The sequence below is a fragment of the Mangifera indica genome, chromosome 15 (assembly GCF_011075055.1).
Source record: "Mangifera indica cultivar Alphonso chromosome 15, CATAS_Mindica_2.1, whole genome shotgun sequence".
NCBI classification, from domain to species: Eukaryota; Viridiplantae; Streptophyta; class Magnoliopsida; order Sapindales; family Anacardiaceae; genus Mangifera; species Mangifera indica.
The window spans coordinates 4236987-4263033 of NC_058151.1; the positions used below are offsets into that span (position 1 = coordinate 4236987).

Below are 26047 nucleotides of genomic sequence, written 5' to 3' on the forward strand. Positions count from 1 at the left end.
AAATTTCTTTACTTACTTTATATCAAAACATAAGAATTTTTATTCTTTTGTTTTTTAATCATAATGAAATCTTGGTGTTTTGATAAAATGTGATTTTTTTTGTACTTTCGAGCTTAAATTAGTTACATGACTGTTAGATAAGCATAAACTGTTGTTAGCATCAAAGTAAAACAAGTTTAGTGTTCCAACTAAATGAAAACCAGAATTGCAGTTTTCCTAGGAAATGGTATGCGGGTAGGCATACATGCGTGTAAGCATATGTGCGAGTGGGCATATATGTGTGTTAGCCGAGGGTAGTATAGACCATGATCTTCCAATTTATCATGCACCACTCTTGAAAATGTTTAGGTTTCAAATCCATTTCCTTAGGGTCCAAAGCCTATGATAAGTGTTGACAATGAGAGTATTGATAATTTTACTCCACGTTGCGATAGGAGTTTTAAGGTGAATGATTAGTTTGCCATTAAGTAATCATTAATATATACATTTCATAGGCATGCATTGGAAAATGATTATCAATACAAAGTGATACGTTCAAGCAAGTCTTGATGAAAAATGAATGGAGACCACCAGTTACCAAGTTAGAAGATTGTGATGTTTTCAAGCTGTGTCATATGGATAAGAACAACACTTGTCCTCAAGATATAATAATGCCCTACCATAAAACAGGTTGGCAAACCAACAATTGGAAAAATATTATGATTTGTGTTTATTGGGGCTACTCGTATCTATAGGCCAAAGAAAATCATAACCAATGTTGCAAACAGGTGTAAGATTGATATTTCTTACACTCAATCTTGGCATGCCAAGAATTAGACATTAAATGCACTTAAAGGTTCATTAGAGAAGTCATTTTGGCTTTTATCAAAATACTACTACAACCTGAAACAATAGAACTCTAACATAACTACACATATTAAGATAGATGAGGATAATTGATTCAAGTTTTTCTTTATAACTTTAGTTTGCTCAATTAAAGTGTTTCAGGAGTGCTATCATCTTGTGATTTGTATTGATGAAACATTTTTGAAAGGTAGATACCTTGAGACACTTTTCATTGCCATAGAGAAAAATGAGAATAATTAGATTTAACCATTGGTGTTTGATATTAGTGAGAGGGAGGAGACAAAGACATAAACCTTGTTTTTGAGATGATTACGTCAATGCATTAGTAAGGACCCTAAATTGTCAATTATTATAGATAGGCACAATGTTATTCTTGTTGCGGTAAGAAATGTGTTTTCGAATGCCCAGCACAGATAATGCAACCAATATATTAGAGAGAATATGTCTGATAGGTATAAAAAAACGAAATTGATAGAAAAGTCATTTTGAAAGCTACAAAAGCTTATCGATTTTTAGATTTTGATAAGGCTATATAGAGGATTTATACAGTTATTCGCGTCATAGCTACCTATTTGTATAGTATTGAGTATAAAAGGTAGGTTCATGCTCATTTCACTTGTATCCATTACAATATAATGAGCACAAACATTGTAGAGTTGTTCAATGTTTTTGGCACAATATATGTATAAATTGTTCTTCACGATGCTTGTTCAATTTCTTCAAGCCACCATACAAAGATGGTTTTATAATAGATTTAACATGACAAGTTTATTTAAATTTGATTACAATATTTTTCAATATGGTAGTACTATTTTAAGTAATACTTTGTTTTCTATTTGATTAATTACATAAAGGCTTGTACTCACCCCCTAATACCATGGGTTGAGGAGAAAATGGTTAGACATGTTCACAAATTGACCAATATAATTGTCAAACCAATAAACATACACGCATATGAAGTACATGGTTCAAGGCAACTAGTCAGTATTGTTGATCTATCAGAGAAGACATATAGTTGTAGAAAATTTCAACTATCACACCTACTATGTACACACGTTACAATAGTTGCTAGGTTTAGGAATTTGTTAAACTATTATTAATGGGTCGACAAATACTACTCTACCAAACACTTAAGACTATTCACATGGAAAGTATACATTTGTTAGGGAATTAGTTTGAATGGGTTCAACCCAAAGAAATCTCTATGATATATACATTTCTGATGGAACATCGATATTTAAGGTGACCTTTTGATTAGAGCAGATGACCTTAACAGGGAGATGAAGTTTGTGAACATTATTGTAATTTATGCTATTAGGTTAGACATACTAGTTCAAATTGTTCTAGTCCAAGCCTTGTTCTTAGCATATCATCTTCTCGTGTTTCGAGCAGAAAAAGTGGGTGAACCTCTTTGTGTACTAGTCATGGTGTATTAGCTGGTGGTTAAGGGTAACACAAAACCGATATTCTGTAGTTGGAAGTGTTGTTTATTAAGATGAACTTTATTAAATGAATGTTAGTTAATATTGTTATAACACCACAAATAAATCCTAAGACATTTTATCTTTTCCTTTGTTTTAAATGAAGTTATTAATGTTTTCCCAGGAGATGTATGCCCATATGTATGAGTATACATTGTCATGCATCGTCAACAAAGTTTGATTTTAAGATAAGATTAGAATAGTGACAGAATCAAATGACATCCTTAGTTAGATGACACGACACACACCCTAGTACTATAAATATATGCTCGTGTGTTGTTTTCGAGAGGCAAAATAAAAAAAAGTATTTAACCTAATTTTTGGTTACTTTTTCATACACCCTAATCGTATATAGACAGAAATGAGAGAAAAAAGAGACTTCCAAACTATTGGAGAGGAGCTTGAATTACCAAAAATCATTATAGCCATGCAAAGAACTATTTGTATGCTAGAAGAAAAGTAAAGATGCCCTCCTTTTGATTATTTGAGAAATTGGTTAAAAAGGGCATATGAACTATGATGTTGGTTAGTAGGCCCTTGATGATTTAAAATGAATTATGATGAATGTTTAGGTCTTAATTGTACGTTAACTTTACTAATTTGAAGTCATAAATCTTGTAAACATGTTAGATAAGATAAAGTTGTGTTCTAATAGTAGTAATCACATGATTCAAGATTATGTGATAGAGATCAAGGTGCTGATCAAGTGCAACAAAACAAGTATTCCCAAGATACTTTGCAAGGAATCAGTGGTCCAATGACTAGAGCAAAAACAAAGAAGATGAAATAGGCTTTACAAGGCTTAATCATGGAGATGCATGACAAAGAGGTTGTTCTAGAAGTTTCCAATGCTACACCAAGGATAATCACTTATCTTTATGTGCAAGATAATGGACAAGTCTTAGAACTTAAAGAATAAAGCTTGGAGTCCATGATATAATTTCGGGCCGCATGGCCCAAGCTAAAGAAATGCTTAAATAAAATGATTAGGTGTTTTGAGTTGTTAGATTTTAAGTTAAGGTTAAATATACCTGTAAAAGACTTAACTTCTTGGGTTTATTTGGGCTTATAGGTTGGCCCATGTCTTGATATATTAGCTAGGGTTTTTTTACTTTGACTTTTATGTCTAGAATTATGATGATTACATGCATATATAAAGGCTACAACTATGAAAAACGAAAAACAGACATATCATTAGTAATTTTAAGGTATTTTCAGCAAACTTTGCTTTGTTCCATTGTGTTATTGGAAGAATACATCATCTTGACTTATCAAAAGAGTGATCAACCTTTGTGGCATCTTAAGATTAGGGTTTTTAAGGACTTAGTTTCCTTAGGGTTTTAATCTGATTGATCTAACTTGTTTTCTAGCTTTTTTGGGGTGTGCATAACGGATTGACTCAAGGGTTCTTAGGACCGGTCGCCTAGTGGGTTCTTTATCATTATGTATGCCTAGATAAGTTTTTGGTTGAAAGAAAAATGCCTAAGGTTGCCTTTAAACATGATTAAGTCATGGGTGAACTCTGTAGTATGGAAATTGAGATTGAACATAGTGATCAAGTGATGTTGATGATTAGGGATTAATGTGTTGACTGTGTTTATGTATTTATGAATGTGAAAGGTTAGTTGCCTTTAAAAATGTGTGTACATCTGTTGGATTGTTGGAAGTTAGCCTAAAAAGTGCAAAAAATGATAGGTAGCAATCCCAAATTATGACACACAATCGTGTATAGCATTATGCACGTCCGTGTATTGTTCATGCAAAATAAGAAACACCGTCCTTCACACGTTCATTGGAGAAAAGACATACACGATCATGTGTATAGGACACATGCCTGTGTGTGATTTTCCAAAAGTGGATGTCATGATTAAATAAAAGAACACGAGGTTACACCTTAAGCATACACCTATGTAGTCAGTTAAAAGATCATTTTACCCTTTTGCTAAGCACAAGGAAAAGAAAGAATAAAGAAAAAGAATAAGAGACCATAGCAAGAAGACAAAAAAGTTAGAGATAAAAAAAAGTGTTCGACTATGTAAAAGATAACACAAGACCCTAATCGAGTCAAATCTGATTCAAAAATAAAAAAGGTTGAAGAAAATGATGCACATCTAAATAACCATTAACTATGTGTATAAGTGACAAGATACATGAAAACAATAGGACTGGATACTCATGAGATGCATAATGCATTCAACACCAAGGTGCATTAGTCACATAGTTCAATTCAGTTGTGCATGGTAGGAGATTATAGCTTTTCAAATGATTATTCACGTAGTCAATGAGATGTATTACATACGTACCCCTAGTAAGGGTCATCCCAGGATGGTTAGATAGTTGCTTCATAACTAGCGTATGTGTAAGGAAGAGACTATGATCAGATTTTTTTCATGTGACTAGGGTATCATAGTTAGCTAGTTTAATAGGTCGTATGACATGTGTGAAAGACATGATAGTTAATAGACACGCAAGGTGTCATAAGCTTTAACCAAGGTATCAAATATGTTAAGTTTAGCTTAGGTTTTAGTAACCTTTATGGATCATCTATGTTAGGGCACGAAGGTGTCGAGTTGTGACCACACTGAAATTCACAAACTGAAGGTTAGATTTATCAACTTTGTGTACTATTTAAGGTGTTGAGAAGTCATTGACTTATTGAATGTTTTTCACTAACGCCTTTAATTTTTTATTTGTTTTGTAGGTAGAGGTGAGTAGTGCAACATGTGAGAGAGTTTGTAATCCAATCGAACAACTACATGAGGGCAAGAGGCAAAATTGTCCTTTTGTAGATTTTTTTCCATTTATGTATTTTTATCATTTTAGTTACAGTTTCATGAATAATAATGCATAACAATTATTAGATTAAGTTTTCAGACATTTTGATTATAAAGTTTAATAAATGAGTTATTTCAGCTGATTTCTTTAAGTTTCACCTTTTTACATACATTTAAATATTTATGATCATGCATATAATTTTGTTGTTTTTCAATTATGAAGTCAAGTCAAACACACATCTTCGAGTCATATTCTATGTAAGGGTATATATCTTAAGATGGGTTTTACAATTGTCTAGTGCTACTTTTTTGTAAATCATTATATATTGTAAGTTACAATTGAATTTTCATTTAATGCATGCTATATGAAATTTTGAGTATTAAATTCCTCAAGACAATGTTGATTTTGAATCATAATGTGATAAATGTTTGTAGGAAACAACAAATTTCTTTATGCTTGCAACGTATAAAGCTTCAACATGACCTGACTTGATGGGTAACTGGTGATGATAGAGTTTCTAGAAATTCTTCTTCTTAAGGCATACATTGACTCACAAGTAACCTTCTTCTTCTTAAGAGATGTACAAGTGCACATCTTAGTATGTACGACCGTACAATGTCACTTGAAATTTTTGTTCTAATGTGTTTCTACATTTTTCGGCCAATCAACAACACTGTCTAAGTTTCTAACCATGCCAAACAATCTCTGATCATCCTTAAACATGTTTCTAGCATATAAATCATCATGTTTCCATCATAAACCATATAGATCACAAGATTCAACATGAATTCAACCCATTAATGGTCATCAACATATAATTTTCACCATATACATTAGAAAACTACTAGGCAACATGCTCATATTTATTCATAATTTCCTAAACATATAATGAATTCACAGAAACATCAACTCATGTCAAAAACATAATGAATTCCTCATAAGTCACCACACTTAACCTTTGTAAATGAACGTTTCTTCATGTGGCAAAGGCATTCTGAAGATTCCAAAACCTTCTTTGGGAATCTCTAATGGTTTATAAACACTTTTTGTTTGCTTCTTGCTATGAAAATAAGTAATGCACAAAAGTAAGCCAAACATTCTTTATGCCTCTTTTTATTTTGCACTAAAAACATCATGTATGTTTGTTAAATCCTTATGCATAGGGATACCTACGATTTCATGGCAAAAACCACCATCTAAAATCACTAGAAACTAATCTTATCCAATTTTTAAATTCATGTATGGTTGTCTGTCACTATATGTATGGGCATGCATCCCTTACATTCTCGACCATATCTTAATTTTAACTTAGCCAATGCTTGGTTAAGTACCAAAATGACCAAATTGCCCTCATTTACTCATGTACGGGCAATATATGATCGTATATGCTTCAAAATAAATAAATACAATATAAAATTGAGAAAAAGTCAATATTACCCTTAGTTATACTTGTAGGTATTACAAATTTGTACAATACCTCTATTTCAAATAACATGCATTTTCACTTTTAAATTGATATTTAGTTGAATTCTAACAACAAGGTTTTTTTAGGCAAAAAGGAAAGGAGAAATGACATCATATTCTTCGTTTTGGAAGAAAGGTAAATAGGAGTATAAACTTATTATTTTTTATTTCCATGTTATACAAAATGAAATATAATTCTAGAATGTGATAAGAGTTTTCTTACACTTGCTTGATGTTGATAAAGTACTTAAAAGGAATTAAAATGTTAATTGAGGAAGTTGAATTATATTTATGCATTGATTAAACTGAATTTTTAGGTAAATATCATGTTTTATGCTTAACTTTGATAGTAATCCTTAATATGTTTATATGGTGCCTTAAATGAGCTTGAATAGGGTTAGAACACATTAGGAGTATGTAGAATTGAATTTTCACATTTGATAAAGGCGAAATTTGTGACAATTTGACTTAAATTTACATTCTAGGCACAGTGTATGATTGTCCCAAATATAAGAATGGTCGTGCATTGACGTTGATTAGGATTTTCACATACAAGTGATTACACATAAGACTTAGCATAATTGTTGACCAATTAGGACAGAGACACCAAATGTGATAGACGGTACTATATAGGGTTGCACAATTTTTCATGACATGTAGGTAAGACACAATGAACATCAATGAAGAAAAGTCTATGCTTATTCATATAATGAAAAGATAAATTTGCCTTTAGGATTACATAATGAGGTTAGAGAGTCATTCATGACATAAAAATGTGTGGTCATCCAAAGAGATGAATAGATATGATGTTAGGGCATGGACAATCATGAAGGGAAAAATGTGCATGTTCATGCTAAGTTAGAATGAACGCATATTCATGGGTAATGCACGATCATGCATAAGAGAGAAAATGAACTCAAGTTCATGATAGATGAAAAGTTATTCATAAAGTTGTCTCATGAGGATTTAAAGGAGGATAAAGGTAGGTTGAAGTATCAAAATATGTCTGAAAGAAGGAATATTATAGGGTCTGAGTATCACAAGTATGTACATGATAGATAAAGGCTAGATAGTACCTAAAATGAAATTTACATGGGTTAAAAAGCATGATTTTAGAAAACATATTATAGACTAATGATTTTTTAGAAATGAATTTGAGAAATTAATATTGCATGTTTTTTTAGAGTTAGGGTGATAAGATGGAACAAAGGGTCTATATATCCCTTTAGTACATATGTAGGACATAAAGTTCTCATAAATAGAGAGATTTAATGCCACATATGAAACATGATTTTGAGATATGTTTTCTAGAATTTCATTATGATGGGGCATACATGACATAGACTATGCACTCACACAGAGGTGTTATACCTATAAATATGATGCATCGTTTACCATATACACCCATAGAGAGGTGTGCACCTATTAAAGGTGTTATGAAAGATTTTGTCGCGTGACACCCACTAAGAGGTGCTAAAACAAGTTCACACATACTATGAACTACGATAACCCAAGATACTGAGTTATATGACCAAAGTATTGAAACACTTTTTTTGACCTAGTCCAATTGGCATTTAGATTGATTTTGCAAAGGAAAGACCTTTTAAAATACTTTTTATTACAAATTTTGATAATATGATTCCATGTCATCCACCTTAGATGAGAAAAGAGATTATGCATAGGAATGCAAGAATGAAGCTAAAGAAAGGAAAGATGAGAATGATTATAGAAGTAATTGCTTTTACCTATCACTTACACCTTTACATTTATGTTTTATAAGTGACATATGATTTGATAGCTTTGTAGTAGTAGGTCAAATTATAGATGAAGCATGAAGGTACTATTTATTTATGTATGTTGATTTTATGCTTGATAAAGATGGTTTGATGTTTAGTGTTTATGTTGGTATTGAGTACACATACTTATTTATGTTATGGTGTTAATGACATGTTAGGCATTTTGATTTAATAGAAGGTATTTTTTTTTTTGTATATTTATCAATTGAATATGTTTGAGTTTAATTGAATTATTATTATCATGCATATTTGATCAAAAGAAAATAGTATTTTCCTTCGAAGGGTAGACTTCTAGAGAGTGGTGCAATCCAATTGTTAGGGCTAGTTGGTTCTTAGTGATAGGTTTAAGTTGTTCAATAGGAAAAGCACTCTTATTGACTTCAATAGTTTGACCACTTAGGACATTCTTTGATCTTCTTTTATAGGGAGTTGCAGTAAGAGTGTTTTGTCAAAAGTTGAAAAAAGAAAATATGCTTATAAGATAATGAAAAACATTTCAAAGACCTTTGTTCTAACACCAAATTGTTAATAAAAATTTCACCAACAAGAAGTAAAATTAGAGGTGTGAATTCACACAAACAATAATGAACATAGTGAGAGTTTTTAAAGTGGTTCGGCTTACTTTTCGAAAGCTTACTTTCATTGTTATGTTATTGACTGTCCAAAGTAATTTTGACAAAAAAATGATATGAGATACAAAATGCCCTCTCTTTGCCTTTGTACAATCTTGCATATATAAGATAAGAGAAAGTGTTAATTATGTAATTACATAATTAGATACACCTAGATCTTAATTTATTGAATTTAAGAATCTAAAGAGATCAATTGATTGTGTTATCTTGTAGAGATAAGAGAAAATCATGTTATGTGATTGAACAAGTCGTGGGAACTAGTTAAAATCATCAAGACTCACTATTTTTTGCTATTTCTAGATAGAAGAGCTTCTACACACATTCTGAGTTATCTTACGTGTGACTGTTTGGTGTGTCAAGTCACTTGATAATGGCTAGATAACTCTGTAGCTCTCATGCATTTTCTCTAGAAAGAAGTCTAATCACACAACATAAAACATATAGAGGTACAAATCAAGTGGAAGTACATTTAAAAAAAAATACTCCTCTTATCATAAAAGATTTCTAGAAACTCAATATTATTGAAAAGAGTTATAACTTCAAATTGCAAGAATTTGTGTTTAAATAAATATAACACGCTCAAAAAAAAAAAAATCTTCAAATAAATTTAATTTATGAAAAAGTTGAAACTATTCACAGAATTCGATATGTTAATAATATTACACATAAATTACTCTAGAATGTTGGATGAATTTTTTCATTAATGTAACACCCCACGTTAGAAATCTTACCTTCAAGAGGATAATACTACTAATTCATAATCAAACATGTATATGAGGTAATGAACATTAACCATACTTCAAAATTACCAAATTGCATTTATTTATAAATCATGAAAATTTCATACCCAAAGTGCTATAACAAAGAAAACCAAACAAATCCATCGTAAATGTGTGTATACAAAATCCATAAATCAATATAAAATGAAAACATCAAAACAATAATTCAAAAGACAATCCACTTATGTTATTGTATCGTTGACCCCCACCATGTAGTTGCTAATCATTCTTCACTTGCAAAATCAAACAAAAATGGGTGAATGAATACACTTAATAAATAAGAGCATTTATTTGACAATCAAACAAGGCTTGTTTTCTCTTTTCATTATCAATCTCACATTCTGATTCAGACCTCACTCATCATCATCTTTATACCATATCTTAGATGACGTGGAATGTTTTGCATGTATAGTTCATCAATCAAAACTTTATTATGAAAGCAAACTCTTAAGTCATTCTTTATTACTCTATTATATACCAATCGGACTATGTTAAGGTAGAGATTAGACAACCTGACCATGTGACTCAATCTCAAAAGTTATATAAGTATTGGTTCACCTATTGTGGTTGCTAACTGACAAACTCATGGTCTTGACATGTCTTTTTACAAATGCTAATCAATAGACTTTCTATGTCATAACACGTCTTAGTTTAGATGCCAACCAACAAACCATGAGTCTTAGCCTACTCAACAATAAACAACAATTGATGAACTATCTTATAACTTTCTTTATGGGTAAAAAGCCTAAGTTATGAATGCCACCTCGTAACCACCTTTTGGAAAACATGTATTAACTTACATCTTTCTGTGGGTGGCATCATGTCCCACAATCTATAAGAACTTTGCATCCCACAAATGCACTCTAAAGGTATGTAGGCCTCACATGTAATCTATAGGATCTTTATGCCTCAACTTATCACCCTATCTCTCGAGAAACATATATTAACATCTTCTTGAGATCATTCTCAATTCTATGATATGTTATCTATGTTCATATTCTCGAACCTATGATTTATCTCATCTTGAAGCTCCATTTAACTTTCACCTATCATGTACATACTCATATTAATCATGTCTTATCTTATTCTCTCTCTCGTAGGCATATCTCAATACTTCAATATACCTCATATATCCTTAAATGTTTTTTAGAAAAACTCTATAAATGATTTTCCATCTACCTTGGTCGACGTGTGTTCATTTTTTACTCTTATGCATAATCGTGTGTTACTTATTAATAGGCATGTGTTGTATATAAGCATGAGTGTTCATGACTTCCTTTTTCACAATCGTTCATGTTTTTGATCATGTATGATTGTTCATTCCTTATGAAAAACCATACGCTTCTTTGTTAGGAATAGAACATCTCTCATATTCACAATCATATCTTATGTAGGGGTGTTGTCATCATTTTACATCCTTGAAAGATCATGCACTCTTTTGCGTGAGCATTCATCTTGACCTAACTAACATGTCACAAACAATCATATGAGCCCAATGTATGATTGTCCACCGATTATGGTGTCCACATCCTAATTAGTGAACAGACATGCATGTCCTATGTACACTGGTTCACTTGCACAAAACCCTATTTTTTTTCACTAATGCATGGTTGAATCTATCCTTTGGACAATCTTACATCACATTCTGGGTTTACATTTCAAGCCTTTTTGGTCATCCTTTAGCAATACATGGTTGAACCTATCCTTAGGACAATTGTATATCACATTCTGAGTTTACATTTTAAGCCTTTTTGGTCGTGTCTAATCTCCACTCACCTACTAATGTATCTATGCATCCTTAACATCTTAAACAAGATAAAGCAATGCACAAATCTCATACCACATAGTCAATCATTCTTTAATGTTGTCAAACCACAACTCAGTATCTAGATATTATGTTACTATCAACACAAATCATATAAATGAACATGACATAACGCAACTTTTGTCCTAGCATGATTCTAACCTCCAAATTCAATCAACCCATATATATAGAATATCAAAATCCATCAAACTCAACTATAAAAGAATTCCCATTTACCTTATCACTAAACTAGAAGAATCGGTGTAAAAACCCCTTCATTTTATCATTGAAAACCTCTTTAACTGGTTAGAGTTATATGTCGTTTCACCAGTTAGATGAGAGAAAATATGTTAGAGTTTAAAACTAAATTCATTATAATAAGATTGAAACATACAAGATGTGATATTTTTATAGAATTTGATAATAATTGATGGAACAACTGTGTATCCTTGATATACAATTGTTCATCCCTTCAAAATTTTTTAACATGGCATAATATTCAGATCATCCATGTATTAGGAACAAACATGCACCCTTTATGCACAATCATTCACAAGCCAAAATCACATTTTTCAATACTGGTAGATGCTACAATTAACTTGATAATATATGAAAATAATATAATTTAAAATTAGGATAAGATAATTTAACTTACTGATTAGTTAAAATTAATATATCACCATTCATCAACCCTTTTCAAGATTTGATTAAAATCAAATTTCAGTCATATTTCTTATATCACTAGGTGTTACCATAATAATTCTCTAAGACTAATTTACTAAACTTCTAATTGGAAGGTTTAATCTAAAAAAATGCTAGCTTAATGTTCTTACATAGTTGTGTTATCTAAAACTTATATATGGAACAAGCTAAGATTAGGTATCTATACTTAGAGTTAACTATCTTTCTAAGTAATTTTATATTATATATATTATATAGTTGTGTTTATGGGTGCAAACGCGTCAATCCAAATTAAGTATTGTTTGACTCAATTATAATCGAACTAAGCTTAATATGATATGAGCTGAGTTGCAAGAAACTAACGTGCGATTTGACTCGTTTGTAGCTTAGTGAAAAAGTAAATCTGAAAAATCCTAACCAATTATATGTATTGCCATAATGGGAAAAAAAGTAGAGATGTGAAATGGGGCTGATAAGACATTAATATCATGAATCAAATCTTTGCTGTTTTAACTGGATACGCTGTGTTTACTTACTTGGAAGGCTAGAACAAGCCTATAAGAGCTCAGCACAACACAGCAAATCCTCGGACATTTAGAACATATTATTTTTCTTTTCTCTGATGGCGAGGGAAATAGCCAGGAAAAATTCTCACTCAAGAACCTGCAATGGAAAGGGTTGTTTTAAGCTTTTCGGTGTGCAGCTTTTGGATCAGGATCAATGCCTTACGAAAAGTGCTAGCTTTGGAAATTTGCAGACTCTTTCTGCGAATCCAAACAACTCCCACGGAGATGATGAAAATGAGGAATATCTCTCTGATGGGCAGGTCCATTGTAAGAGAGCCAAGACAGCCATTGAAAGGAAGAAGGGTAATATTAGGTTCTCTAGTTTATTTTGATTGTTTTGATCATGATGAAGTCTTTCGTTTGAAATCTTTCATTGATAGATATAGGGCTTAAAGCCCTATGTTTGCTTTCTGAGATAATAATACGTTTGCCCATTTGGATTTTGGATCTTGTGGCTTTTACATAATAGATGAATAATTTTCATCTTGACCTAATGGAATCAAACATATTATGAATTTGAGATTACAATATTATTGAGAATCTGTGTTTTGATCAGGGAAACCATGGAATGAGGAGGAACATATGAATTTTTTAGCCGGGCTGAATTTGCTGGGAAGAGGTGATTGGATTGGCATTTCAAATGAATTTGTGCCCACCAGGACCCCAACTCAAGTAGCAAGCCATGCACAAAAGTATTTTGTGCGACAGGCATTAAGCGATAAGAAGAATCGAAGACCTAGTATTTTTGACATACCTTATTCAGAATCTGTAATTAATATCTTTGACATTCCATTACAGAATTCCAATTTTGTTAACCTGATTTTCTTTCTTCTTACTCATTAAATGAGATTTACATTACATGTCTCATTCTAACCAGTGTTTTACTTGAATTAATTTACAGGCTCCAACTCTTCCTAAAGTTTCATTGCCTTAAATTTCAGAGAAACCAGCAGCTATAACTTCATCACAAGTAATCAATCAATCCATGGTCTTTTCTTTGACTGTGAAAAAGTAGTTGTAATGTGGCTTCTTGAACTATTGCAGGTAAATGCACCACCATCTTCAGTTATGCCATTGAAGACTAGTTTTGAAATGCCGATGCAGGTAGTTGAAGTCCTTATGCCAAACATTTTTGTTGTAAATATTCAAAGAGTTTATTAATAATATTGGTTTCATTTCATCTTACAGGCTAATAACTCGGTTCAGATTGCAATTCAATTCCCAAATTACCCAGCTACCCCTTACGTGGTTAGATCCCAGTTTGATCAATGTGAATTTATCGACTCTTTGCATTATAAAAAAAAAAAACACTGACATTAATATGAGATAAATATTTGATTATTATAAATACTATTTTTATGATTTTAATAACTAATTATTTATACTTTCTTTATTATTTTTAACATGAAAAGTATAATAACAAACAATGATAGATTTTTTCTTATAATTAAAACTTTTTAATAATAAAAAGTAGAGTTTTAATTATTATTATTTTTTTAAATTATAAATTTATTTAGTTTTGATAATAGTATTGTGCCTATAAAGACCGGATAAATTATTTATCTATCAATTAATGTAAGTGTTTTTCAGTGTTGGTATGAAAAAAATGCTTGGAAGCCTGAATTTCTCTTGTTTACCCTGCTGCAAACCCCTTGTAATGGTCAAAACTTTGGAGGATTTTAGGCAAAGAATTATCAGAAGCCGGGTTTCCTCTACATGCCTCCTTCTGCAACAGTTACCACCCACCGTCATTCCTCTGGTATTCCTTCACCGCCGCATTCGTTTCAAGATGCTACAAGAACCTTCAAAAGAGCTTCTACAACTTAAACTACAAAAGATTCTTTGGAACTTAAGATTGGACCTCCTGAATTCCCGCGAAGAGCTGATTTACCTTCTGGAGGAATTCAAGCAATATGATATAAAATATGTTCTTGTGTTTCCTGCAATTCTGGTTCTCATGTAAGGAGTTGTTATGAATTACTTATTTTAATGTTATCAATGGCGTCTTAGTCTGTTTTGCTATGACTAAGCAAAGCAAACAAGTCTTAATGAAGGGGGTAGAATTTTCTGGCCTTAATGAAGTTTGCCTCTTGTTATTTTCTTTTTCTTTTCATTGATTTCGTTTAATAATCTCTAAATCATATTGGTATTTCCACCTATTAAGAATTCTATTTTAAAATTGCATGGATAAATTTGTACACCAATTGTAACATATCTTATGTTGTGGTTGGCATGGACCTTCCATTTACTTGATATCCTACATGGACCTTACCCAATGGGCATAAAACGACATAGTATAACACCAAACTAAAATTTAGTATGTTTAAATTATATTTTGTTAAAAAATGTCTCAGGTTTTTTTTTTTGTAAATTTAGAATTTTATTGATATACTTTATTTTCCAAATTCTCCTATTGTGGTTATTTTACTTCATTCTCCAATATAATTTCATTATACTTAATTACCTTAAATTTGCCTTTTCAATTAAAACTTTATAATAAATATTTATTTCAATATAATATATAAATATTTAAAGGAATTTTTACTTTACCTTAAAATAATTATTATAAGATTAAGTAATTAACATTTTATCACCTAAGGTTTTGGTCTAAAAACACCTTTTCATCCACTAAATACATAAATCACACTTTAACAAAAACCTAACATCCTTATTAGAAAATCTAGGATAATTTGGTTAGTATAATTGATGATCTTGTTTTGCTGATCATGAATTGTATTTTCTTGGTCTCTTTCCAAGTTTTATGGAATGACATCCAAACTAAAGCTTTTAAGTCATCTTTAGATTTAAGAGAACCTAGAATATGATTTTAGGAAAGTCTTAGCCCCCGTTGAATTAAGTTCTTTTTTTTTTTGTTTTTGGACTTTGCTCCCTATTTAACCGCCCCAAAAAAATAAAGAAAATCTAGGGTAAAAAGAAAAATTGTCAATTTTGCCTTGGAAAATAAAATAAAATCCTTTCCCTACATGCATCACCCAATCTTCTCGTTCCAACAACCCCACCGTCGAATTGTCGTCATCTCCCTTCATTGTTCCTCTCCATCTCCACAATCATGTCATTGCAAAACCCTACCATTTAAAATATCTTGTTGTGTCGTGTTATGCAACCCAAGACGGTTCAAAGGGAACTTTTTTGCAGGATGGAAAGAAAGGAGAAGTAAAAGAAAGAGAAAAAAGTGATGGAGGAGAAAGGAGGAAGGAGAAGAAGAAGAGGAAGAAGTGGTAAGTAGAAAGAAAAAGAAAGAAAGAGTGTAATAGGGGTAATATTGTAATTTAATTCTTTGTATATCTGTCAATGTTATTTTCCATTAACAACATTAGATTTTAGGTGCAAAAATGTGATTTGTAAATTAAATGGATGGAAAAAATTTTAAAGTCGAACATTGGGTGTAAAAAAGTTAATCATTCTAAAATTAAAAAATGAAGTTAAAAAGACATGGAAAAACTTCCAAGAAAGAGATGATAACTTTGAGGGTACGCTTGATTCAAAAAATATTTTATTATAAAAATTAAAAAAATTATCATAAAGATGTATTATCTTAAAGTTAATAAGTATAAATTAATAATATGTTTAGATAAATTTGTAAGTATTAATAATTATTTCTGTGTGGTTGGTATTAGTAAAAAAAAATTAAAATATTATTTTGCTTAATTGTTTTTAATATATTAAACTAAATTGATTATCGTAACAAAACTAAGATTATTTTAGTAATCTTTTACTATGTAAGGATAATATGATAATAAAATTATTCCTTATATTATTTGTCATATCAATTTGATAGTAAAAATATTTTCATAATTTTTAATGAGAAATGTTATGTGTATCTATTTTTGATACACAATTCATGTACACAGTGATGTGTCATCATGTAATTAGATGATTTTAAAACATGCGTCATCATATGATAAAAAAACATCCAATCACATGATAACACCTCATCTGTGTACATAAATTGTGTACAAAAAATAGATACACATAGTTTTATTGATTTTTAATTATCTAACCGACCAAATAAAATGATGTCAAGACTAAACATAGAGTATCTGAATCTCTTATTCCTTTAAACCGTACACACCCTAAACTCTAACATCATTCTAGTTGAAGCTTTTATTGCTCTATATCAATGGTGTAATGTAAATTTTTAATTATTATATTTTATATCAAGATATATTTTATTTAACAAAATTTTTTATATAACTTATCCTTTTCTACCAACTATATTTAGGCTACAAATAAGTAAGTTTGAGTTTGGATCATCCGAGTTCAAGTCCTCTTGAGTTAAGCTCGAGTTTGGTGTTGGATGACTCGACAAACTTGCAAGTTTATGATTCAATTTGAATAAAATATCAATAAATTCTTAAAAGTTTCAAATATTTTATTTATTTAGACCCTTAATTTTTGTTAACTTTAAATTAATAGATATACTAATGATGATTGTTTAGATGCTTTTTTTAACTTAAAAGTTAAAATTAATTTTTTTAGTCAAACCAATAATTTTTTTCTAGAGTTCGAGTTAAGATTTGAATGCTCGAGCTCTATATATTTGTATTCAAAATGGGTTCAAACTAAGTATAATTCAGCTCGACTTGTTACCATTGCATTAATTTGATGTCATTTTTGCACAGTACAATGTTAGGTTCAAACCATGGCCAAACTCGAGTCGAGATGCAAAATTCACAAAACATGTTCTTTTTAATCTTCGTGATTTGAAGAGTTTCTTCCAAAATTAAAATCCAATCCAAAATAAATTTTAAAAAAGGGAATTCAATCAAACTTAAACACAAAAAATATTGACAAATAATTAAGAAAAATTAGTTTTTCTTGTTCATTTAGGAAAACCCGTGTCATAATTAAGGCAAAGATCTACGTAAAATACAATTTTTAAATTTAATTTTAATTCTATTTTTCCTTAGTAATATGGTTAATTTATTTCAATTAAACCAAAATATATATATATATATATATAAAGGATTTTATCATATTTTACTTTATCTAATTTAATTTCAAAAAATCTATTATCATATTTCTTTTTAATAATTTCACAAGCCATTCCTTAATAAATTCTGCATTGAATTTATTTCAGATATCAAAATCTTTTTCGAATCCTTGGAGACAGAAACTTTCCGTGTCCATGGCGAAGTTGCAGAAGAGGAAACAACAACTCAATAAAAGCAACAGAACTTAGAATTGGAATCAGGATTGATCTTGTAATAATCTCATTCTATTTTAGCTTCTTTCGGTCTTCTGTCAAGCTTCAGAAAGATGGAGAACGAAACTGCAAATCAAAAGCGATGCTTTAAGCTGTTTGGTGTTCTAATTTCAGAGCAAAATCAACATCAAGAGGAATCTGAGGTTGAAGTTCATCGGAGGAAAGACAGAGCGCCACGTGCAGCGCAAGTTAAAGGTACATGATTGACAAGCTTTGTGATTGAATTGAAGACTGACAGAGTGACTGATGTTTGTGTTTTGATTATATATTTTGGTTGAATTAATAATCAGTGAAGAGATGGACGGAGGAGGAACATCAGAATTTTCTAAGTGGGTTGAAATATTGTGGAAAAGGAGATTGGAAAGGAATTTCAAAGTACTTTGTGCCCACCAGGACTCCAACACAGGTGGCCAGCCATGCCCAGAAGTATTTTATTGCACAAGCTTCAACTTACAGGAGGAATTATAGATCAAGCATATTTGATTTGCCACTCAATCAATCTGTAATTTTGCTAACTCTGACTCAATATATGAATCAATTTTGCAAGCAGAAAAGCCAATCAGTTACACTAAATATCTGAATTTTTTTTACAGGTACAATCCCCGGAAACGATGAACGGAGTCCGGGAAGTACCGAGACACCATTGCCATAATGTGATGGGGCAATGAATAATGCGAGAAGAGCTTATGCAGTCATGGCTACGCATGGCTGACTATGCACTCACCAAGTTACTCAAAAGGGTAAAATATAATTGAAAGGCTCAAGAGAAGATACAGTGTTGTTTCGAATTTCCTGAGTTGCATGATCAGAATTAGAGATTCCATTTATTCTGTTCTAAATATATACTAACAGGGTTAATACAATCAATAAAGAAGTAGATTAGAAACTATTGATGTAAATATTTTAAAGCTAATGACAGTCTTGTTTCCAGCTTATCTTAAAATTTACTAATCCATATATATTTACTGTATATAACGTGATTGAAATTTTAAATTAAAGATAAGTCAATACTCATGACAATAATGTCCCAATGTGAATGTAGATGGTTAATCATACAACATAATTAGTTGCAATTAAAATGAAATTATGGTTTGAGTCCGATACAATGGTTGAGAGTTTGATCATTATACCTTAAGATTTATGAGTTCAACTAATCCGGCTGGATTCCCTAATTTGAAAAAAAAAAGTAACAAAATGGTGATTGATCAAATGCAAAAATCCAATGCAATCTTGGATAATATAGTTATTGCTTTTTTTTTTTTTTTAAAGTAACAAGAACCACATTCGAAGTAGATTTCTATTGTTATGGAATTGAACTAATCACATTAGATAGGATAAATTTTAAGTTTAATGACCGATCTTATAAATACTAAAGTAGATAATTCAAAAGTTTAAATTTGATATGTCACTTGAACCCAGATTTTTTTATACATAAAGTATTCTCTTACACCATTCAACAATGCTTTGGGGGTAACTTTTATCAAATCAGTAATTTAAGCATATCTCCTCTTTCGCCATTCAAGTACGCCTTAGAGGTGGCTTTCATCATATCAGTAATTTAATCATGATTCAGAAAAGAAAATGTGTCGTATTAAGAGATAATTTTTTTGGCTATTTTTTGATCTTATAAAGAAGTAAAGTCTCAAACTAAGAATATTATTAACGTATAGATAATATTATTAACATATATTATAAGCATCATCTAATTGTTCTTTTAAGGTAGATAAATTCTTGTTGTGCAGGGTATGTTCTAGTTAAGTAATAAAATGAAAAATTGCGTACCCGAAAACGAAAACTTTTCCTTCTTTCTTTCTTTTTTTTATTTCTTAAAGATGTCAATCAATCTATTTATGTCAAGATTTGAAATAAAAGCGTAAAACAAGATATGGAAAGAAATCAAGCTAAAGAAAGAAAGAAACTTGAGTAACATAATTAAATTTCAAGTTTTTACTTCAATTAATTTATCATATTCTTTTAACAACAACATTTGCGGGGTCCAATTCTCCAAGATACCAAATTTGGAGGAGATGGGTTTATTTGCATAATTATATTTGTTTATTTATAGGCAACGACGGATTGCACATACTTGCGCGACATCATCAGACTACTTTGACTAGACAACGGGTGGTTGCCTTGTCAGGAAACCATCAGAGAAGAAAAGAGGTTGTTAGTGATAGGGTTGATGATGTATTAGAGTGATTCGTTGGAAAAAATAATCATCGAAAAGAAATAATGTATTTTTTAAGGGTTTAAGTATATTGTTTTGAATTTTAAAAGAATGACTATTAACCTTAAAATATAGATATCTTAAATGATAGGGTGAAAAAATAACTTTTTAAAAATTAAGTTAGGAAAAATTGATATTTTTCAAAACTAAAATGAAAAAATAAGATAAATTTTTTTCTTTAAATAAAATTAATAAATGACATTTTTACACCTAGTACTAATTACGAAATTTAACAGATTGATAGGTATTTAAATTTTTAAAACTTCTTACATAAAAGTTCTGGGAGGAATACACTAAAGTTTGGGTGGGAATAAGTCTTTTGGCTTTAAGTAAACTGTCAAGTCAATCGGTTGCCTTCAATATTTTTCTTTTTGTACAACTATGATTAAGATCATAAATTCTACCCATGTATCAGATTAAGTTCATTCTTAAATTATCTATTAAACTCATAATCAAGTTTAACTGAGATATATTAAGTTAATAGGCTTATATTTCAATGCTCAAATCCTTTTACCCACGGGGAAGCCACCAAGTTCTTTTAATCTTTTTTATTTATATTTGTAGATTCTATAGCTTTATTAGGCCTTATTACTTCAAATTTTTATCATCGAAATTACATTTTGCCTAAGCCCCAGCAGTCATTATAAATTGCTTTGCGTCAAAGCACTTTCCCGCTGCAGTTTCTCTATTCTCATCCCTCAAGCCAACGCTTTCCCCTTCAAAAACCGGAAATGGCTTCTGTTTACCATACCCTCCTTGAGAGACTTCTTCTTCAGCTGTTGGGTTATTTTGCAGATAAGCGGGAGTTAAAACGGAGTTGAGGTTGCCATTAGTGATAAAGCTTAACCGGTGCATTTTATAACCGGAGAAAATCAAGAAGACACAATGTTGTATTAAAAATGAAACAGAAGTCATTGAACAATGCCTTGTTTTATCTTCAATGCCTTGTTTTATCTTCAATCTCTAAACTAACAGAAGACATTAACACGACATTTCAGGTTTTCAAAGCGTAACGGATAAAACAATATTGATACATCAAATCTTGGGTGGAAATAAGTCTTTTAGCCTTTTAATTATCCCCTCTATAAAACAATGCAGGAAGACCCGCGACAGCTAGGAAAATGTAAACTCAAAAAATTAAAATGATATTACCAGTGCGCCAAACTTTGACGGGGAACACAAATTTAACAAAACATCAGTAGTTGCTGGCAGCTAACATAGAAGAATATGATGATGATAATAATAATAATAATAATTGAATAACATTCACTACTATCAAGCAACACATCATTTGTACAGGCCATTTAATAGAAATATGAACTGAAAGAATGAAATTTCACGATAAGTTACAGATCAACTTAAAAGAGCAAATCATTCATATGGTTCATGGGGTAAGGAGACTCTTCTCTGATCCCTGGAGAGCAACTGAGAAAAGCTACCCTATATTAATCCATGCCATGGAGGATCAAACTACAACAAACTAAGTTGAGCAGCAGCCAGATTTCTGGTTAACAGGTTGTCCTTTAATCTGCACTGTTGGTGGCCTTGCGTTGTTCATTGCAGGTTGACTTGCCATCCTGTAACAACAAATTACAGGCAAATCATTCATATAAGAAACCACAAACAAACATTTGACCATATCAAATAGGGATGTAAAAATTTGCAAAAGACCGTCACATCCAAATAGTTTTTTCTAAGATTGTCACACTTGAAAGGATTAAAAGCACAATGATTTATATTATATATATACCTGCTTTTAATGTCAGCAGTCATGGCCATAAATGCCTGCTCCACATTAGTAGAATCCTTTGCACTGGTCTCCATGAAGGGGATGCCAATTTCATCAGCAAATGCCTTTGAATTTTAGTGAAAAAAAAGAAAAAGCTATACGGTCAATCAAGTCTCCCATAGGTGTGTAAAAGAAATATGCCAACATTAGTAAGAGAGCAACAATTTACCTTGGCTGTTTCATAAGACACAACCTTCTTATCAGTGAGGTCAGACTTGTTTCCAACTAGAAGCTTGTTCACATTCTCACTTGCATATCGATCAATTTCATTCAACCACTGCTTAACATTGTTGAAACTCTCTTGGTCTGTAACATCATAAACTATCTGCCACACATCCGTCAGCGTCAATATATGATGAATCAGTTATGATAGCAGAACACAATGACAATGGAACTAAAAACAAACTCAAAAGATAACACTCACTATTATGCCATGAGCCCCACGGTAGTAGCTGCTAGTTATTGTCCTGAATCTTTCTTGTCCTGCAGTGTCCCACTGAATGTTTCAAACCAGAACCGACAAAAAAGGATCATTAGCTGTATGAAAATAACAGTAAGAAACATAAGATAAGACACTGATGAGTACCGATCAAACACACAAGGATCAATTTAAAATTCATTAAAAAAATTGAGAACTTGCCAAAATCCCACCTAGACAGTGTTCTAAATCATCAACAATTCCAAGAAACACAAATAAGAATAAGAAGGCCTCACAATTTGAAGTTTAACAGTCTTGCCATCTTGCTCTACAGTGCGAATTTTCTACAAAACAGAAATACATATCATAACGGAATTGTATACTTCAAATCAAGATAATATTTAGTTGAATACACAGCTTATTGATGCTTACAAAGTCAACTCCAATTGTGCTAATGTAACTGTCCAGGTATGAATCATCCTGCATAAGAGTGACAGATCAGAATAAAAGTTAGTACATGCATATGAAATAAACTCTACAAAATCAGATAGAGTGCACTAGGTTTCTTCATTAACAGCAACCAAAACACTTTTAATTAATTGTTTTCAATTAATCACTGGAGGCACAAAAAAACATCCAACATATGACTGGTACATATGACAAATTAGATATTACACATAGTATGGAAGTTTGATCTACCCTATCTATAGTGAGCAGCATGTATATACCAAAAGAAGCACAGCATCTCATTTTCATTGATCATATTAAAATATAGTAAAATAATAAATAAGCACTGGTTTTCATGCTACAGCAGAAAATGCAGCAAGCCAAACAAAAATGCAACAAGCATCTCATTCGGTTCTCCCTTACTTTTTAAATAAACAAGAAAACTTTTTTGAAAAGTGACCAAAGATACTTTCTGTATCTCAACTGAGATACATGCACTACTAAAAAAATAAAAAGGTAGATAAAGTTTAAAAAAGCTCTTAAAGAAGGAAAAGACAACCTATGCTAGAATAGCAGAGACAATAATCAAAGGAGATAAGTGAATGTAAGTGATTATCATTATATAAGCTTACAGCAAATCTCAGGAGAAGACACGATTTGCCAACACCGGAATCTCCAATCAGCAAAAGCTTGAACAAATAGTCACTGCACAAAATATTAAAAAATATATTCAACTTAACAGTACTCAGTATGAGAATAAAAGAACTCTAAATACTTTCTTCCCAACCAAATTTATATTTTCGTGCAAACTATAAGCCTGATAAGGCTGAACGAGCATGAAATTTCAACATGTATTCTCAAACGGATTCTCATGTTTTCTTCACTACACCCATCCAAATTACCCTCAATTCAATGATCCTTCAGACAGACTAAGCCATACAAGAGAAAATTTACAGGTTCACATGTAATTTGCAGTTCATCAGAAATCACCACGTAAATACAACAATCAAGCACCAATGAATACAAAATTTGATCAGTCTACAAATCTGGTTCTTATAGATCAATCAAGCTTCTAATTCAAATATATGTAAAAAGGTTTGCATAAACGGTTGCAATCACGACTACCTAGTTGAAACAAATTCATTTCATATGGAGACTTCAGCTCAAAATCATTTTATTAATCCGTAACAAAGACAAACCCATCATTATGTATATACCAATCTAAACAAATAACGAAACTAAAATTCACATTTAAGAACATCATTCAACAAGCAAACAAAAACACGATCATGTATATGAAAACAAAGATTACCATAAATCAAAAGATACCCAGCAATTTTTAGCACAAAATAATCATAGATCCACGGAAATTAAAATCTTTTGTTAAACACCCATCACAGATCTTTAAAAAAAATAACAAAACGAAACAAAAATAATAGTAAAAATGAAAATTAATCTGTAAGATCTGGGGCTTACTATTCAGGATTCATGACTGCAAGAGGTAGGATTATGCACAGAATCAGACCGGCCCAGCAGGAATTGGACCGGGTTTTCGCAGAGAAAAGTAGAGGTTAGGAACTTAGGACTTAGAAGAGAAGCAAACAAATGGCACGAAAAAAGGTAACCTCAAGAGTATAGAAACCAATCTCACGAAAAGTTTGGAGGGCATTTAATGGGTTGGTCAAACATACTTGATATTACCAATTTCGTCAAATTATTTTCAACAAAGTTATAGGCATAAATAAAATATATAATCATATAATTAATTAATATTTTATTTTTAATTTAAAATTATATAATTATATTACGATATATTATAATTTATGTATAAAATTATATATATTATTAACACATATAATATTAATTATTATTATTATTTTTTTAATTTAAATTATATATAGATAAAAGATATCATCAACTTGAATAAGTGATTATCTATAGAAAAAATTATATTTTAATTACTTATACTTCTATCTTACAAACTAATGCAAATTATTAATTTTAAATCAAAGTTATAAGGTATATGTTTTGTTTAAATTTTAATTTTTTTCAAGGGTAGAACAGTAATTTTCTTCCTTGGTTTGTTTCATTTTCACTTTTTCACAGAAGCTTCAAAATGTGATTTTTTACCCATCATCTAATTATGTTGGTAAAATTGTTAGCTTACATGTTACATGTTACTGATGCTAAAAAGATGAAAACTTTTTTTGTTGATTTAGAGTAGTGTTATGTACACAACTTTATATATAAATAACGATATGTTATTATGTGATTAGATAGTTGAAAATTAAAGATAAAACAATATTCAATCATATAATAACACGTCATTATTTGTGCATAAAGTTGTGTATATAATATTATTGTTATTGACTTATAAAACAATCAAAAGATGTATTCCCACTTGAGGTTTAATTCATTGTCAAACTCTTATTCATTAATTTTTGAAAATTCAAACAGTTACATGTTAGTTATTAAAGTTAACAAAATTCGTTAGTATTAAACGTTTAGTTGTCATTAAACCAATAAAATTAAAAAAAATAAAATTTTATCTCATTTTCCTACCTTTATTTTAAAAACTTATAATTTTCCGTCATCTTAAGTTTTAAAAAGTTATATTTTCTCCTTTAGGCTTTATTTTTCTTTTCTACATTTTCTAGCCACCTTTTTTAGCCTAGTCCCTTTCTCTTTCTCTCTCAACTCTTTCTCTCCAACATAAATCCCTCCTAGGGTTTTGTCATGCATGAAGACAAAGGGTCAATTCGTCTTTGTCATCATGAGTCGAAAATGGACAAATTTGCTTTTCATCATACATGATATGGGAGAGGTATTCTCCTTCATCTCACAATTCAGTTGAATTTACATATGGAAGCATAATGAGAAGGAGAGTCAACTTGGCCATCTTCATCGACCCATCTCCACGAATCAATAGATACTTTAGTTCATGTTAGACTAGGCTAAAGAAGCAAGAGAGAGTACCGAGAGAGAGAGAAACTAAGCTGAAAAAGGTAGTTAGAGACAGTTTCGGTGGTCGAAAAATGTAGAAAAGAAAAATAAATCCTAGGAGAAAAAATGTAACTTTTCAAAATTTAGGCTATGAGAGAAATTGTAAGTTTTT

General features: G+C 30.8%; 3 protein-coding genes across 3 annotated transcripts; 2 read left to right on the forward strand and 1 right to left on the reverse strand.

The window, feature by feature from the left end:
* Window positions 1-12880: 12880 nt before the first annotated feature.
* On the forward strand, window positions 12881-14787 carry LOC123198088 (probable transcription factor At5g61620). The gene is made up of 5 exons (XM_044612669.1): window positions 12881-13127; window positions 13381-13592; window positions 13869-13928; window positions 14013-14083; window positions 14415-14787. The coding sequence occupies exons 1-5, from the start codon at window positions 12881-12883 to the stop codon at window positions 14785-14787; spliced, it is 963 nt and encodes a 320-aa protein (XP_044468604.1).
* A 3174-nt stretch (window positions 14788-17961) lies between these two features.
* LOC123197173 (transcription factor MYBS3-like) lies at window positions 17962-18839 on the forward strand. Its single transcript, XM_044611341.1, has 3 exons — window positions 17962-18246; window positions 18342-18553; window positions 18645-18839. Exons 1-3 carry the CDS (start codon window positions 18105-18107, stop codon window positions 18717-18719), a joined length of 429 nt encoding a protein of 142 aa, XP_044467276.1. The 5' UTR covers window positions 17962-18104; the 3' UTR covers window positions 18720-18839.
* Window positions 18840-21496: 2657 nt separating this feature from the next.
* Window positions 21497-24574, reverse strand: LOC123197240 (ras-related protein RABD2a-like). Its single transcript, XM_044611436.1, has 8 exons — window positions 24409-24574; window positions 23565-23637; window positions 22918-22965; window positions 22782-22829; window positions 22492-22563; window positions 22237-22392; window positions 22029-22132; window positions 21497-21855 (listed from the first exon to the last, which is right to left on the reverse strand). The coding sequence occupies exons 1-8, from the start codon at window positions 24420-24422 to the stop codon at window positions 21759-21761; spliced, it is 612 nt and encodes a 203-aa protein (XP_044467371.1). The 5' UTR covers window positions 24423-24574; the 3' UTR covers window positions 21497-21758.
* Between the last annotated feature and the right edge of the window lie 1473 nt (window positions 24575-26047).